This window comes from Amia ocellicauda, chromosome 3, assembly GCF_036373705.1.
Source record: "Amia ocellicauda isolate fAmiCal2 chromosome 3, fAmiCal2.hap1, whole genome shotgun sequence".
NCBI classification, from domain to species: Eukaryota; Metazoa; Chordata; class Actinopteri; order Amiiformes; family Amiidae; genus Amia; species Amia ocellicauda.
In genome coordinates this window covers 17,257,478-17,273,527 of record NC_089852.1, presented here as the reverse complement: position 1 = coordinate 17,273,527, position 16,050 = coordinate 17,257,478, and the positions used below count along the sequence as shown (strand labels likewise).

At 36.3% G+C, this 16,050-nt stretch overlaps 1 protein-coding gene across 3 annotated transcripts in view; it reads right to left on the bottom strand.

Moving 5' to 3' along the window:
- The window catches only part of LOC136739466 (MICOS complex subunit mic25a), a 182,136-nt gene that overhangs the window by 54,512 nt on the left and 111,574 nt on the right, over positions 1-16,050 (bottom strand). For all 3 annotated transcript variants that reach the window (XM_066698362.1, XM_066698364.1, XM_066698363.1), the window contains one exon: positions 6,757-6,892. In XM_066698362.1, coding sequence (XP_066554459.1) covers positions 6,757-6,892 — 136 coding nt within the window. The remainder of the gene's footprint in view (positions 1-6,756; positions 6,893-16,050) is intronic.

Here is a 16,050-nt window from a genome sequence, read left to right as displayed (position 1 = left end):
TTTGGAGTTCAGGAGATTGTCTTGACCAGGACCACACCCCTAAATGCATTGAAGCAACTGCCATGTGATTGGTTGGTTAGATAATTGCATTAATGAGAAATTGAACAGGTGTTCCTAATAATCCTTTAGGTGAGTGTATACTCTCTTTTTATACAAATACATTTCCACTTACTGCCTATGTCAATGACAGTCCCAGATGTAACTAATGCATATCATTCATTGAGCAAATATGGTCAAAACCAGAATCAGTTCCAGATTGCAATCTGGAACTGTAATAACACAAGGAGATTAAGATTTAGAACCAAACCTAGGCCCACACATTGAATGCAAAATTTAATGTTAATAAAGGTTAAGACTTTGGGGTATTAGTACATGAGACCCTAAAGCCAACAAGATAGTCTGGAGAAGTTTTAACAAAAAAGAAAAAGGAAAAGAGCCAACTGAAATGTGGAGCTTATTGGTTATTAAGCGGTAAGAAGAACAAATCCATGAGATTCAAATTATTCCATCTATTTATCCAAATTATGGGTGGAATTTTGTGGTTTTCACTTATGTTTAGGAATGATCTCTGGAATAGAGACTCAGATTTCAGATTTTTACTTGTTTCAATTCAAAAATGAAAAAAAAGGTAATTGGCACATTTTACAAGGTTTCTACAGTCATATGACTTACATAATTTGTAAAAAAAGTCATTTAGACTTTAACATGATGCCCAATTTAATTGCTCTCATAATATCTTTCCCCGAATATTGTTTTCGTACATACTGTGCCTTTCCCTGCTGCGGATTTTGTCCTTTAGTCTTATGAAACATCCCCCTCTAGTGGAGAAACCGTTATCTATGTACGGCAAGTCAATCAATATCGCCAGTGCGCAAATATATTGAACTGAATTCTTTCTTTTGCAAAGCATTTAGCGAAAGTGTTACAACAACACAGGCACTAGCTGCAGATTACTTGGAAGCAGGTTGATTTTAATTCATTTTCAACTGACTGCTCATTATATCCTTTTGTAAAAAAATGTATTCCACAGCATGTATCACTGTAACCATGGACAACATCTGTGTAGTTAAAACCTCTGATGGTCTGTTTCTGTATCACAGTGGTGATTTAATAGCTTTTCATCCCAGAAGTAGATTTTGTTATTCCTGACATGAGTGATTCATAAACTACGCTTTGAGCATCCAGGGGGGGAGTTCTGACAGAAACATAGCCAGTTGAAGTGTAATTGTCTGACTTGCTCACATTGACACGTGAATGTGGTGCAGCAGTAAACATGTCCCAAAAGCTGGACTCTTGGAACACCGCAACAAACGCCAAATTGGATTACATCTGAGAATGACCTTACTTTTACCCCCCTGCAGTAATAATTTAATAATAGCAGTTGCTATGAAATAACAGAAATGGTCATTCCTCGTCGGCCCTGGAGGGAAATAAATCTTGAGCACTGTCTACAGTGCTGTTATTAGCAGCATTTAGCTCAAGTGAGTGCTACTAAATGAAAAGGTAATGCATTACTGTTGGAGACACTGAATGGATTTGGAAAATTGATAGCTTCAGTGAATAATATACCATATCTTGTATAGATTTCTGTATTTCTGAAGCAAATCAATGGCAGAACTCTGTTGAAAAAAAACCAACAACCTAACAATATTTGTGTTATGTTCATGGTGAGAAAAGCCTTTAAAGCAGCAAGATCTAAAAGTTTAACTATATCTTTTGGAAACGTCTCAACCTTCAAATCAAAAATAAAATTGATTTGGCATAAAAATGAGTTCTGCACACATGGCTCTAGTATTTGGCTTGTGTTTTCCACGAGGGGTAAAAAATGAAAATGACTGAGGGGACTGACACTTAAAATTGAAGAAGAGCTGCAAGGGTCTGTATTGATTACTCAGCACTGTGTGGGAAGAAATGAGGCACACTGATAAAACTTGTGTGAGGGGAGAGACATTCTTCACATTACCACGTTTTCAGGGTTTATGTATTGGTTCCAATAAAACAGACGTTTTTGTTTCAAATACATTTTTTCACTTAATCTTACCTAGTCAATTTCTAGTGATACAAATTCAGAACCATCGACTCATTGTTTTGTGCAGCTATTATATAAAGGAGGCAAAATCTAATGCCATCAAAGGCAGGCGATTCTATTCTAGATATTTTACATGGTTTTGTGTAACAGATATTTGGAACATAATTATTTTTCCGCCCTTGGGTTCTCCAGAGTCTTCAAATCCCCCACATCAGGGGGACGGCCTTTTGGCAAGAGAAGTTTGTCTCTTATTGAACCGTGCTAATCAGAAGCTTGGAGATACTGGAGATAGCAGATCGAGACCAGGGTCTGATTGCTTTTGCTGCAATAGGATTCTATAAAGGTTTTAGATAATGCCTAGGACTTAACCAAAACCTGTTCAATTCACCCAACTCCAGGGAACAGTAAATGTTTTTCCCCCCCATGCGAAAAGAGCCTTAAAAGTTTTGAGTTCTGAGCGAGTGCTTTGCTGCCCAGTCCTGCTGTAACTGTGTCTGGAAGCATCTGACACGCTGCCTTGACCACCACGCTTCATCTGCCTGTGCTGAACGGAGCACAGCTAAAAATACAAAAAATAAAAAGCAGAAGGAAAAAAAAACATCTATCACTATCAAAGTCAGAGCATCTCACTCTTTAAATTACTTCAGAATCCCACTGAGCAGAGACACATATCAGGCAATATCTACTCATTACTAAGGTAAGACAGTACTGACTCCCAGCTCACAGATCCTGCATGACATCTCTAAATATTAGATTGAAGCCTTTGTACTCCAGGGCTAGCTAGTTGTTGATGTTCCATGACTCTCAAAAAATAAATGTAATATAAGTTGGGTTTTCTCTTTTTACAATGATGGAATGGAATTAAATGACTATCCTGTTTTATAAAGAGATTTAAAACAAATCAGTAACTGTCTGTATTAGTATGTGTTTTAAATCGGGCACATCTTTATCTGTTACTGAGGCAAATACTTTGTACTAAAATTGTACTAACATCAAACTGGCCATGAAACGACTGCCTTGGTAAGTTTCAGAAAGATTTATGTGAAATTAGTTTTGGACTTGGCTCTTCTGCTTTCTTTCCAAGTCCTGTGGGTGTACTTCATCACAGTTCCTATAACATTCAAGCTTTAGAAGAATCACTGAATAGGTGACAGTTTACTCAATCCAGCTGACATGGAAAAGGTTACTCCATAAGCAAAACAACATATAAAAGAGATCCATTTTATTTCACAATAACTACTCTGAAAAAACACCAATAGCCAGAAGAAATGATTTTCTAAAGCAGGGGTGTCAGACTCCAGTCCTGCAGTGCTGAAGTATCTGCTGGGTTTTGTTCCAGTCCAGCTTTTGGCTCCTTTATTGGTCTAATTAACCAATTAACTGGATTAATTTAGCACTTCTCTTCAGACTGAAATTTTCTGTGGGTTCAAATGGTAAGGTAGTGGCTATACAAATTTAATATGAAAGCTTTAGATAAATCAACTGAGTAAATAATAACATTAGGTAATTGTGAGCTTCTGTTGGAACGAAAACCAGCAGAGACTACAGCCCCCAGAACAGAATAGTGTCTGACACCCCTGTTCTAATGAATCTATCAACTAATAATGTATCACGTAGTTACTAGAACTGTTACCACATTTAACCACATTCTTTTCTTCATTTTGTCTTAACATTTGCAAGATGCACATTTAGCACAGAGAATACAGAACAGAAATGTACTACTGCATACCGAACAAGTTTTACTTTGTCAAATTTGAACAAGAGTAAATGCTTGAAAGAACTTTATGAAACTTCCCATAAGTTAAATGTTTGAGGGGAGGCTCAAAATAGGCTTAAAAACTATTCTACCTTTATCTTTAGTGGACTATACCTAATGAATTAACTTAAAATGGCTTAAGAACTGAATAGATATAAAGTCAAGATAAATTGGAAAGAACAGGCAATTCTCCAAAAGTGTACATTGGCCAAACTCACCATCACCACATACCTTTTATATGCTATGCAGGTAGTGTATGTTAACCCATTTCCACAATCAGATACAAAACTGCATTGTATAACCTGACAAAAGTTGCCAAACCATAACTAGTAGGTGTAATATCCATTTTTCCACCCATTCATACACCTAGATCTACCTTGGAAGAGAGATCTTATTACTCCGAGTGACAAAGATAATACCAGCCATTTGTGAAAATGCTATATTTTGTTGTTTCACTGCAGGATGACAGTTGTATACATTCAAAAAACATAACCCCTCCCATCACCCCACAGAAATAGTTATCTCCTGGTGCATGCAAAAAATTTAAGGAAGAGGAGTGTAAAATCTCAGTGTTAAAGAGTGTCTGGCAGGGCACAGTTTACTAAACCCTGAGGATTGAAACACAATTACAGTATGTACTAGAACAGCATTACTATCTGTGCAGAATTGATACATATGTTTTAACATGTATGTACTTATTCAAGCAATGCAGAACACCAATGTATGCAGAACTATTTTATTAAATCTATTGTTTTATGTTTTCCTAGTTTTGTTGAATGCTCATCAGAAGCTGTATTCTTAAAACAAAATCTACAATAGAAAGCACAGTACATTTATTTTGTTGTGTTCCTTAATCTGGCTCATATTGTGATTGCATTCCATTGCTGTATTGGACTCACATAAGCTGGCCACTTAAACCTGCATGGGTTCAGGCTGATACCTACATTCCTACCAAGTGGGCCTGGGCTTTCGGTATGAATGGCAGCTGTGTGGATCAGTGAATTCACGCTCTGAATTACAGTATAACCAGAGGGCTGGAGATTCAAATCGCAGCTGAGATATTGCACTTGTACCCTTGAGGAAGGTGCTTTATCCAGTTAGCTCCAGTAAAAATCAAACTGTACAAATGGATACTTTATAAGAGTTGGTTTGCAAAAAGCAACCTCCTATATACATTCATAATAATTTTCAACACATTATAAAAAAAAAAAAAAAAAAAAAAAAAAGAGTCTGGAACCTCTACTGCTTAAATGTGGTTTTACCAGCCACATTTTACCAGGATCCTGAAGGCTCCCAGTTCAGCAGGTTTTATTAACGTGTGGAAACATTTCATTCCGATCAATTAAGCAGATGTTTTGGGAAATGCAGTAATTTAGAGATCAGCTGGAACAAACCCTAATTACCTTTCAGCAATCACAGACCACAGCTCCCTTATCTGAACATGTGACTTGCTTAATTGATCTACAAGTGTGCTTCTCAGTTTTTACAAGCGGACAAACCCAACTGAAGTGTTTTGAAATAAGTTGAAAAACTAGAGACCAGACAGTATAAATAGGATTAGGCACATAATCATTACCAATGTGAGGTGATGAAAAAATAATTAGTTCATTAGTAAATGTATTTTAACATCCAAATCAAGTGCTGAATCTTCCTTTCTCAGCTGTATATCTGCAGTGTATACGTCAGAGTATAATGTGTTGAGATTCTGGTAAAACGGCAGCCATATGTACATGGTGCATTTTCAATGTGAAATTCAGTATGTGAAGTGGCTATAAGGCAAACACTGGTGCAGCAGCTAATCAGATATTCATTGCACCTGCTTGATTGCTTGGAATCACTTTTTTTTTTTCAAACCTATGTCTTTCAGATTACAATTCAATAGCAAATGGAGCAGTAAATATTCTCAATGTAATCTGTGATGATTACAAAGATATTCTGGTGTCAGAGTATGCTCAGCTGGGAACAGGGGACTGAAAAACTGGATAATTTAAGAATAGGAGTGGAATGTATGATTTTGTATCAGAACAGAGGCAGCCAACTTGCTTTATTGTTTATTTCGTTTTAATTTTTGTTCTTCTACCCAAAGTGACAAAGGTCTTTTCACAAATTAACTCTTAATAAATAGCGCATTGGATAAAAGAGTGAGAACAACTGAAGACCATGTCATCTCAGTTGGGAGAGAGTATATTTAGTTCGTTTTCAATGTTTATTTTTCAAAACTCTACTTGACTTTAATATTAAAAATAATAATCTATTTTTAAAAATGCAACTAAGGAGATTTGCTCTCATCAACTCTTTTCACTCGAAAAATCAACTAGCAGCAGACTTACTGACTAGTTAATTACTATAACCAGTGTGTTGCTCTGTGTCATCCGATTGAAGGCTTAAAGACTATCCTTATAATGGAAATTAATTATTAATAAAGGCTTGATTCGTCATCAGACATTTGTGACTTAATTGAGAAATGGACAAGGATTAACAACACTTAATTACAGCTTTAAAAAGAGGTAGGGGCAACAGAAATGAACCAAGCATAGGTATACTTTTAATCTTTTCTTCTTTGGGATGAACATGTGAAGACTTTTGCATTCTCATTTATTAAAATAAATATGACTTATTGTGGGCGTGTGCAATTTACAGGTTATCAAAGATACAATACTATATACAGTATTGTAATAGGAACAGTATAGTAAAACAAAAAATAGAACGAAATATTTGTATTACTGAAAAGGCAGTATGAAAGAATACGATCATTAACAAATAAATAAATAATGAGTTTTTATCTAAGACTATTTTAAAACCTTTGGACTCAGTCTCCTATGAACAAACAGTTTTTCCTCGAAAGGATAAAGAAAATTATATTTCACAGCTCAGGAAAAAATCGTATCTTGTATTGTCTTGTGTGGCACCTCTGTGTATTTTCTCCTAACAACCACATAACTTGCATTAGATGTATCAGGAGTTTGCTCACCTTTTTCGCAGCATTAATGCACTGCATGTACTTCTTGGCCAGGTCAGAGCATTGCAGCGTCTGCTCCTTGTTCTCTCGATAGCACCGCAATATCTCCGCCTGCAGGTTTCTACACACCGGCTCAACGCTCCTCTTCCTGTAGGGATACAGAACACAGCCTTTGGGTTAAGAGGGGATTCGACAGAAGAATTCAAGAATGCCCTTCTTGAAAGGAATGATGACTGTTTTTAGGGATTCTAGTCACCCTCGCAATTCGCAACCGTCTCATAGCAAAAGCTCAAATCTAATATTTCACATCATGTATTTCCTTGCCTCTAACCATTAAAAGATATATTGAATAAACAGCCCACATCAAGTATCAAAATTAGAATGCTCTCCTCGTTTGGATTTTATTTTAAGTGGAAAATCGAATCAAAAACACATTCATCTACATATTCATTCTGTTATCATGAATGATTTGGTTCCAGTTGTATTTCTTTAGGTTAGTGCTTGGGTTAACAAATATGTAAAGCATACACTTATGAACAGATTTATTTTGCGGTTGACTGTTAGTTAATGAAAGTGTTGACTATTAATAGAAACCATTACCTAACAATTGAGGTTTGTATAACTATATTCCTAACCTAGTTAGTGGGTAATAAATACAAACAAATGCCCATTAAAATATCACCACATAGCATTTGAAAAGGTTTAGGGAATTCTAAACGGACACTATTCTATTACTCTGTGGTCTTCAGTGACAGGGCAGCACAAACTGGAGATAAATAGGAGGCTGGCCTAACCAGAGCTTCAATAACAATTGCCAGTGGAAGCAGTGTGTTTTAGGAGCCATTTCTAATAGGGAGAGAGTTTCAGCTTGGTATATACTTCTTAGAGAAGTCACCAGGTTCTGAGTTCTGAGTTCTATCCACAGTAATGCATCCTGTCAAGAAAAGACAGCACAACACTGCAACAAAACACAAGACATATGATACAAATGAATGTGGCTGAAAAATGAAATTGCACTACAACAAACAAGCAATAAGTAACTGGAGTGACAGAACTGCAAGTGTAGTGTAATTCAGAGCTGCATTTTCCTATTGCATAGAGGCAAACTGGGCACGATAGACGCTTCATTTTATTTTATAGCTGAGGAGAAAATAATAAATGTTCAATCCAAATAGAAGCAGCACTGCATCAAGTTTGATGAGGTAGTAGTAGCAAAGTAATTCTGTCAGATTAATAGTAATCATGCAAACAAAACCACTTATATGTAGAGTATATTATTGAAGCATTTTCTCACTGTTTAAAATTCTACTCGAATTGGATGCTCAAAAAGAAAAAAGGGCATAGAAGGAATTAACACTGCAGGGATAAAACATTCTGTTATAGAAATTCCCAAACAACATTTGGTGGTTAATAATTGATAATTGAAAAGCAGAAGTTAATGCAAAGCTGCTGAAAATGCAATAGAATGCAGTGATATAAGAAAACAATGTAGCACTAATCCCTGAAAGAACAAATACATGGTGGGGGGGGGGGGGGGGGCGGTCGGGGGGAGATGGATGGCTATAATGACTGCTATTTGTAGATTATCTATGTTTCATGGTGTTAAATTGCACATAAATGAGGGCTTGTATTGCTTACTATAACCAATTTGTAACGTATTTGAATTGTGTTTTTTTGTTTGTTTTTTACCATCTACAAACACCAACACACGCAGGCGCAGACACACGCTCTCAGGCAGATGTTTGATTTAATAAAAGGAATCTCATCAACTTAGCCCTTATTATATTATCACTCCCGACATCAATCTGATAATACGGTTTCGCGGTGCAGTGCTGTTCTTGTATGTTGTGCCTGAATTGAAATTAAGAGGAGGTCAGCTGGCACAATGCAGTGGAACAGGCAGGGGGAAAGAGATGAGGTAAGGGAGAACGAGAAGGCCCCATATTAAATGAATATGCTGGCAGGCTTTTTTATTACTGACAATACGAGTCGTCTTGGTAAATTAGACATTTATCTCTGTCACAGTCAATCTAGACATTCGCCGAGAGATTAATTACAGGGTTAACCCCTTCTACAACAGAGACAATGCAAGAACAGGAAAAAGACTGTGAAAGTGACAATTCTGCAGGACCACCTTTTCACAATGCTGAATTGATTTCATAATACACACATGAATATATGTATACATACATATTAGAAGCCTGTTGTTGGAAGTATTCACAGTATGTGCTATCATTGAAGAGTGAATTTAAAGAACAGGGTTGATATAACTAAATGAATCACAGAATGACTTTCAAATGAACTGTGTGATTTCTTCAAAGTATGTTTGTGTGTGTCTGTTCGTATGTCTGTATATACATACTAAACTATATATGTGTATTTGTAATGTGCGATGAGACTGGGGAGTAAAGAAAAGGCAGCAAACCAAACCAAGCAAACAAAACAATGATATGAAGTTCAAGGGTCAAATGCAATGGAAAACATTCAGGTTATAGAACGAAAAATTGACTATTCTCTGCTTGTACATTTTTGACTGCTAGAAGGAGAATGGAGTGGGGGTTGATGCTAAACACTTGTGGTAAAATGATACCAAAATATGTCCGCTGCTGCAATTTCCCTTGACAAGGTTAATACGTTTTCATTCAAATCGATAGTTTATGCTGATTCTTCTGTTCTTAGATTTATTCCAGGAACATAGTTCACATGGCCCCTTAATTCTCAGTGCCAGAGCATGTATACATTTATATGTAGCTCAGCTGGTTTGAACATGATGCTAATAACTCCACTATTCACTTCAGCTGTCAACAGACTGTACTGTACATTCAAAAATTAAAGCACTGGAACATTTATGTCAATAAATATAACACCCATTACATCTCACCAGCTCTTAACAGCAAATCAATCGGTCCAACTCCACTTGCATAAAATCTGTTTTATAGCATACACACACAAACAATGTAAGTAGCAAAGATTTACCTGACCTAAATACATGCCTGTTGAATTTCCACCATAGTACAAAATAAATGTACTTCATTATTACAAGTTCAAGCCTCTTCAACACAACGCAATGCATTTTCAAGTTGTTCCTAATATTACATTAATAAAAGCATGTCAGAAGGGACGCTTAACTGAATTACCAGCAGTAGGAATTTTCATTAAGAAGTGAACCAGACAGAGACACATGGAATGATAAATAAGTGGTAATGACTGACACATGGAGATAGTCATGGTGACCTTGGAAACCTTTGAAATGGGGCAATGAACCACAAAAACTATAAAATGGCACAGACCAACTGATAGAGGCTTATGTTTTTGTGTAACAGGGGGAAAAATGGTTACTAAGGTATAGAATTCCTGCTGAAGAGAAACTATGTCTTTGAACCACTGCCTCAAGTGTATTCTACAAGACTTGGTTTCACAAAAGGATTTCTTTATAAACTCTGAAACACTGAAAAACATGAATTTTCAGAAGTTTCCTTGAAAAAAGTATAAGTAATGACCTTGTGCTACTTGAAGAAACCATTTGTTTCAAATTCCAAGTGTGGCAGAAAGGACTGTGGCTTGATCTGATCTATAAATCAGTTATGCAGTTGGGGTTGTTGAGGGTGGTGTGTTAGCCATGCTGGGTCCACACAGTGATTTAAGGATAGTGCTGTTTATTACTCAAGTTTAAACATTTAAAAAATGAGTGCTGCACAAAATACCTGTACAAAAGTTGTCAATATGCCAGTAAAGGAAAGATATCCTTTGTTCAGTACTTTAATAAGTATTTAATGTTATTACATTCTTAAGGTTTTTTATGCAACTGACCACAGTCACTGGTGTGTGAAATAAGTCCTCTAAAATAAACACAGTCAGGTTGTTGTTTTTAATGTTGCTTCCATCGTACTGGTCCAGAGAGAAGACCAGTCCGACAACACCTCTTCCAACAGAGGCCTGACTTCAATTAGAGGTCCCCCCCACATCAACCCACCCCCAAACATGTCTGTGCATTGGGTTATAATACCTTTAGCTACTCCAGTACTGTAACTAATGCAGAAGCTCCCCTGTAGACACGAGCCGTTTACTTCATTATGTAGAGCCTGCTGTGGTACAGCTGGAAAATTGCAAATGAGATCTCAATCGCGGTAGTGAGACCTGATTAACATTTTTAATTAGACGCCACTGTGTAAGATGAAAAGGTTAAATAAACACAGAACCTGCACTAATGTGGATCAAATAGAAATGCTGATGTTCAGGCAAATTGCATTGCTTATGCTTCTGTTCATCTCTCCCTCAGCACAAGATCTTTGGCTGAAAGGCAGTGAAGTGGAGTTGATCGGAGTCCTTTGTTCAGCACAATCACTCCACACTACAGAACAGCCTGGGAGTTCATGACCAACATAGTATACATACCATACTGCAGCAGAGGGCAACCTTCAATTTTCTATTTGATACCCCCACTCTTACAGCTCCAAGAAGCTTTTGTTTTTCCTTCAATGTAATTTTCAGTACATTTAATTGGGAATAACAGCTAAGAACCCTCTGTGCCACCCTGCCTTGAAATACATTGCCTCTTTAATAACATTCAATGTCCTACTTAATTGAATTGTGGATTAAAACATGAACTCTGCTTTCATTTTATTTGCATGCCAGCCCCACCGATTCAATTAAAGCATATTAAGAGCTTACCTCCTTAAGTGCAAGGAGCTGTGCACCATTTCTACTTTCCTATTTTCCTATCACCATAGAAAAAGAAAGAAAAATAAAAACTATCCACAAAAACAAAACACATTTATTAGAGTTAAAGATGTGATGTGGATCAGATTATAATTTTTAACAAGTGAAGAAGCCTCTTCCATTTAATTACACTCCTGAGAAAAAAAGATGACTACAGTAACCAAATTCTCTCTGCTGGCAGATATGAACCTCCACTTTAATTTAAAATAAACTACGTTCATCAGAGAGGAAAGCCGACTGATAGCAGAGGCTTTTTTAATAAAGGAGTCTGAAGCAGAAAATTGCCTTCTCCTGTGCACAGGCGCTGGGCTTGTTTGAACCAAATTGAAGGTGAGGTCTTTAATAAAAATATTAGCCGAACTGCTTCATTAACTAACTTTGAGAAGGTGCGGAGCTGCTGGGATGCTGGATTCAAGTTAACATTTGTAAGTAAATAATGAAATGTTCCCAGATTAAGCATTAATTACTGTGTTTCTCATTATTTATTTTCTCACCCTACTGGAACACCTCAACAACGAGCTTTAAAAGCTCAGTAGAGCTTGTGAAAGTATAAATTTTAAAAAAATGTGCCTTAACAATTGTAGTATTATTTCATCCACTCTCATCTAAGGACTGCTTCTCCGCAGGAATTGAAGCCCACAAAGACATTAGTTTCTTCTTACTCATGGTCTGTTTAGCTGTACTTGCTTAGTTATAGAAATTGTGTTGTGGCCTGAAATCGAAAGTTTGTATAAATAAAAAAAATAACTGGCAAACTTTGGTACTAGCTGGAGTTTTCATTTGGCTGCATAGTCACCAATAACTTTGAGAAAGGAGGCATTGTAAAAGTGCCTTTGAAAAAAATACACATGTAAATTAAGCTTAAACATTTGCTGAGGAGAACACCAGAGCTTAATTACTATTCTCAGCAAACACATAACTGACCAGCAGTTCTATGTTTGTTGCCTATCAGACTGAACTGATCAATGTTACAAATGTGCTTTTATAGATCCTTGAAGAAAACATTGTATTTACTGATAATTGAACAGTTTTGCAAAAAAAAACTATCAAAAAATACATTACAAGCCAAGGGAGATGGAGCAAAGTCAAAATGTGACTTGTGAGGGCCTGACCAGTGACCACAGTGTCACCCATGTTTGGGGCCCTGCTCCCAGCCAGGTTTAACCATAAGGGCCTTCCTGGACAATATAAAGCTTACAATGGGAAAAAAAGAACACCACCATAAAAAGTACAAAGACTCACCAACGCCCAGCTTTCCTAGTGACAAGTGACAATTTATTTGTACACAAAACTCTTTGTCTCTCACTACAGGCTGAAACAGACTATAGAAGCTGAACTGTGTGGACCTGTGACAGTTTGCACCTTTCTCCTGCAATGCACTTGACCAGAGTATTTGGCTATTATAACTCTAAACTGCTGTAATTCATAAGAAACATTAAACGATGTGTATTCATAAATGATTTAGATGGAGTGGCAGGCCACAGTTGTAATAGAGGCCATTACCCTGCCCTAACTAGAATATTTACAGTTTGTCTATGCAGATTAATAAGTATAGTGAACAAATGTTTATTAAAAATCAATTAATAACACTTAAAGTTGTGAATAATCACATTGTATTTTAACAACTGTGAAGAACTGACCTATTTTTAACAAACTTGATTGCATATATATATATATATATATATATATAGATTGCATACTATATGTAAGGAAGTTTTGTATGTATGTTTACAAATGTGTACTAATGTATGTTTTACTCAGATCTTTCAAATGGGCATTGCTGAGGAAATTTACAGGTATACATTTGTTGTTTGTTATGAACCCCGAAGGTGGCAAAATTCACACTTCAAAATATGGCAAAACAGTTTTTATTGCACTGTATAGTAGTGTTTTTTACATTGTGGGTGTGCTTTAAAAGGCAAAATGTCTTATGCTAACAGCAGCTGGTGTGCTGCTGCTTTAAGAATTGCCTGTGTGGAGTTTAAAAGCAGCATAACATTGTCTATATTGGCAAAGACCATCACAAATGTATATTTTATTTATATTTACTTAGTATGCATGGCCACAATCTTTTTTATATGATGGATTGGGTGTTTTGCTTTTCTATCCTCAGCAATGTTATTTTTCAATCTATTTTCTTTAGTTCCAGTTCACACCACTGCATATTACATGTAAAATGAAAATAAAACATACCCAGCAACTTGGATGTGGTCTAGGGGTTTACGCAACCCAGTTAAACATGCTCTCGTATTAACACAATATTGGTTTTCATTACTATTGCTCTTAGTTACCAGAAAAAAGTATTCTGGTCAGAAAGCAAGAGATAGGAAATATATATTTTAAAGAAGATTGTGTGTGCTCGTGTACAAGCTCAGTTATGAATTAGTTATAAAATCTGAAAGTGCCCGTGTCTGAACTAGGGCACTTCAAACCTTTCCTCTCAGTTGTTGTGTTCAGTGCTCAATTGAAATATAATGAACTCATTAATCGACTTAACTGACATTCTGTGACATGTAATTTAAAAGAGGATCGAAATCATTTTGCTTGCTTATATAATGTCAACTGAAATGTAATTTATATGTTACAAAATGTTAAATTATTGAAACTCTTATTGATGACACTTAATATAAATAGTTGCCCAGAGCCCCATCAAGACAATGGACTGCAAGAGCTGCTATTTCAGAGAAAACCAGAGCAGATGATTCAGTTCAGCCCACCCCCAGGTAATAGCAACAGTTTCCAATTCTGCTAGGGAAACCTAATTTCATATTAACAACAGACAGACATACAAATACAGACAAGCAAACAAAACAAACAAACAAACAAAAAAAAAACATTTCACTGTTAATAGTATTACAAAAATCAAAGAATTAACTTATTCTGTAGATGTGGGCTTTCTTAACCCAGGCTTCACTCAGCTATGAATTGAGAACCATCTCTTCTCTCACCTTCTGAGTTCTGACAGCTTTTCAATTGATTAACCAAGACCTCTCTCTTTACTAACTAGTCAAATAAGCTATAGTGACTCTAAGCTGTCAAGCTGTGCACCCTGTCGAAGAAGCCAGGGCAAAGCAGTACCACTCAAAACGAACAGAATTGTGACACAAGGGATAATTACTACAAGCACAGCCTGGCTTGTTAAATCAAGGTTAACCTTACGATGTCTTCTCCTCTTCTACATTAACACAAGAAACTACGCAACTTGTTTAACTGTTAATGTCCATGTTTGTCATAGACATCTACAAGAACTTCCTCCCAAAGCAACGTCTCACTACAGTATAAATGTAGCTCCTTACTGCAATTAAACAGCTCTCCACTCCCCTGCCTTGGTTTCACTTTTTTCACATTTGATTGTGATTGTCTGCCCCGATGTCTATTCTGGTTTTGGATTTCCTAAAATAGTTAAACATTCTCCCCAGCAGGTACTGAAAGTTTTAAGCAATGTAATAGGCAGTGAAGGCACACATTTAAATGTAACTGATTTTCATGTCAACATATAACCTAAGGGCCTACTGTTGTAATAATGCATCTGTCATGCAAGTGACTTTACCTATAAGGATTGATTTTCAGACAAACTATGCCTAACTTCTGGATATATGCCTATGAAAGAGGATGGTTCAAAATGTCTAAAATTCTGTTATGTTTTCATAATTATTATTTATGATTTTTTCCTAGCAGATGCCCTTATCTAGAGTGACTTAGTGTATGCAAGAAAAAAAAAAAAAGTGCAGTAATACAATTCAGTACAAAATACAATAAGCATCAGTGCGGACAAAATACAGTGAAGTCCTAGACATGTGCTAAAGGGGGGAGCATTGTAGTAACACAGTAGAATTAACATAAGTACTGCAATACATAAGTACACAGTATTATAGTTAAATAAACTGCATAATAGCAAGAGTCCTAAACAGCCCAGAACAATAAGCCTGCTGTTGTTACAGGTAAAGTCAGAATATATGCGTCCTAATTACCAGAATTCATAATAAACATCTTTGACTTTTTGGTCAATTAAGATACCTTCCTCAGTAATGCAAAACTGAAAAATAATAAATATTGACTGAAATGATGAGGTGGGCACCCCGTTTCCCCGATTTTGGGAGCATCTTGCCAATTTAACATTGTTACCTGGTATTATTATTTTTTGTTTTCTATTACATATGATCATTTTCTTATGCAATAAAGAGCATCATCAGAACTGTCATTTAGACCTCAGTTGAACACAAGCTTGCATTCCTGGGAATGTATACCACAGTAAAGCAGGACACTTACTGCAATGTTAGTGATGAATTATGAATAACTTATTACATGGTTAAATAGGTCCATTCCTGCATCCTCTAAGAATTATTACAGTAGGGTGACCTTGCATCTGCCTGCTAGGATACAGCATGTTTTTGTACTATATCAGGGGGCTTTCGTGGTGATGAATGTTGGTTTCACATATCCCAACACTTGGGGTCTTTTATAATGAATGCTTTCTTTGCAAGTAAAAACAAAAGCTGGGCTCCCTAATTGGCTTGCTTGTTTCCTGTGTCTCGTGCTGCATAGTATGTAGTTCACTGTGACTAGTGAGAACTGCGGTGCTTAACT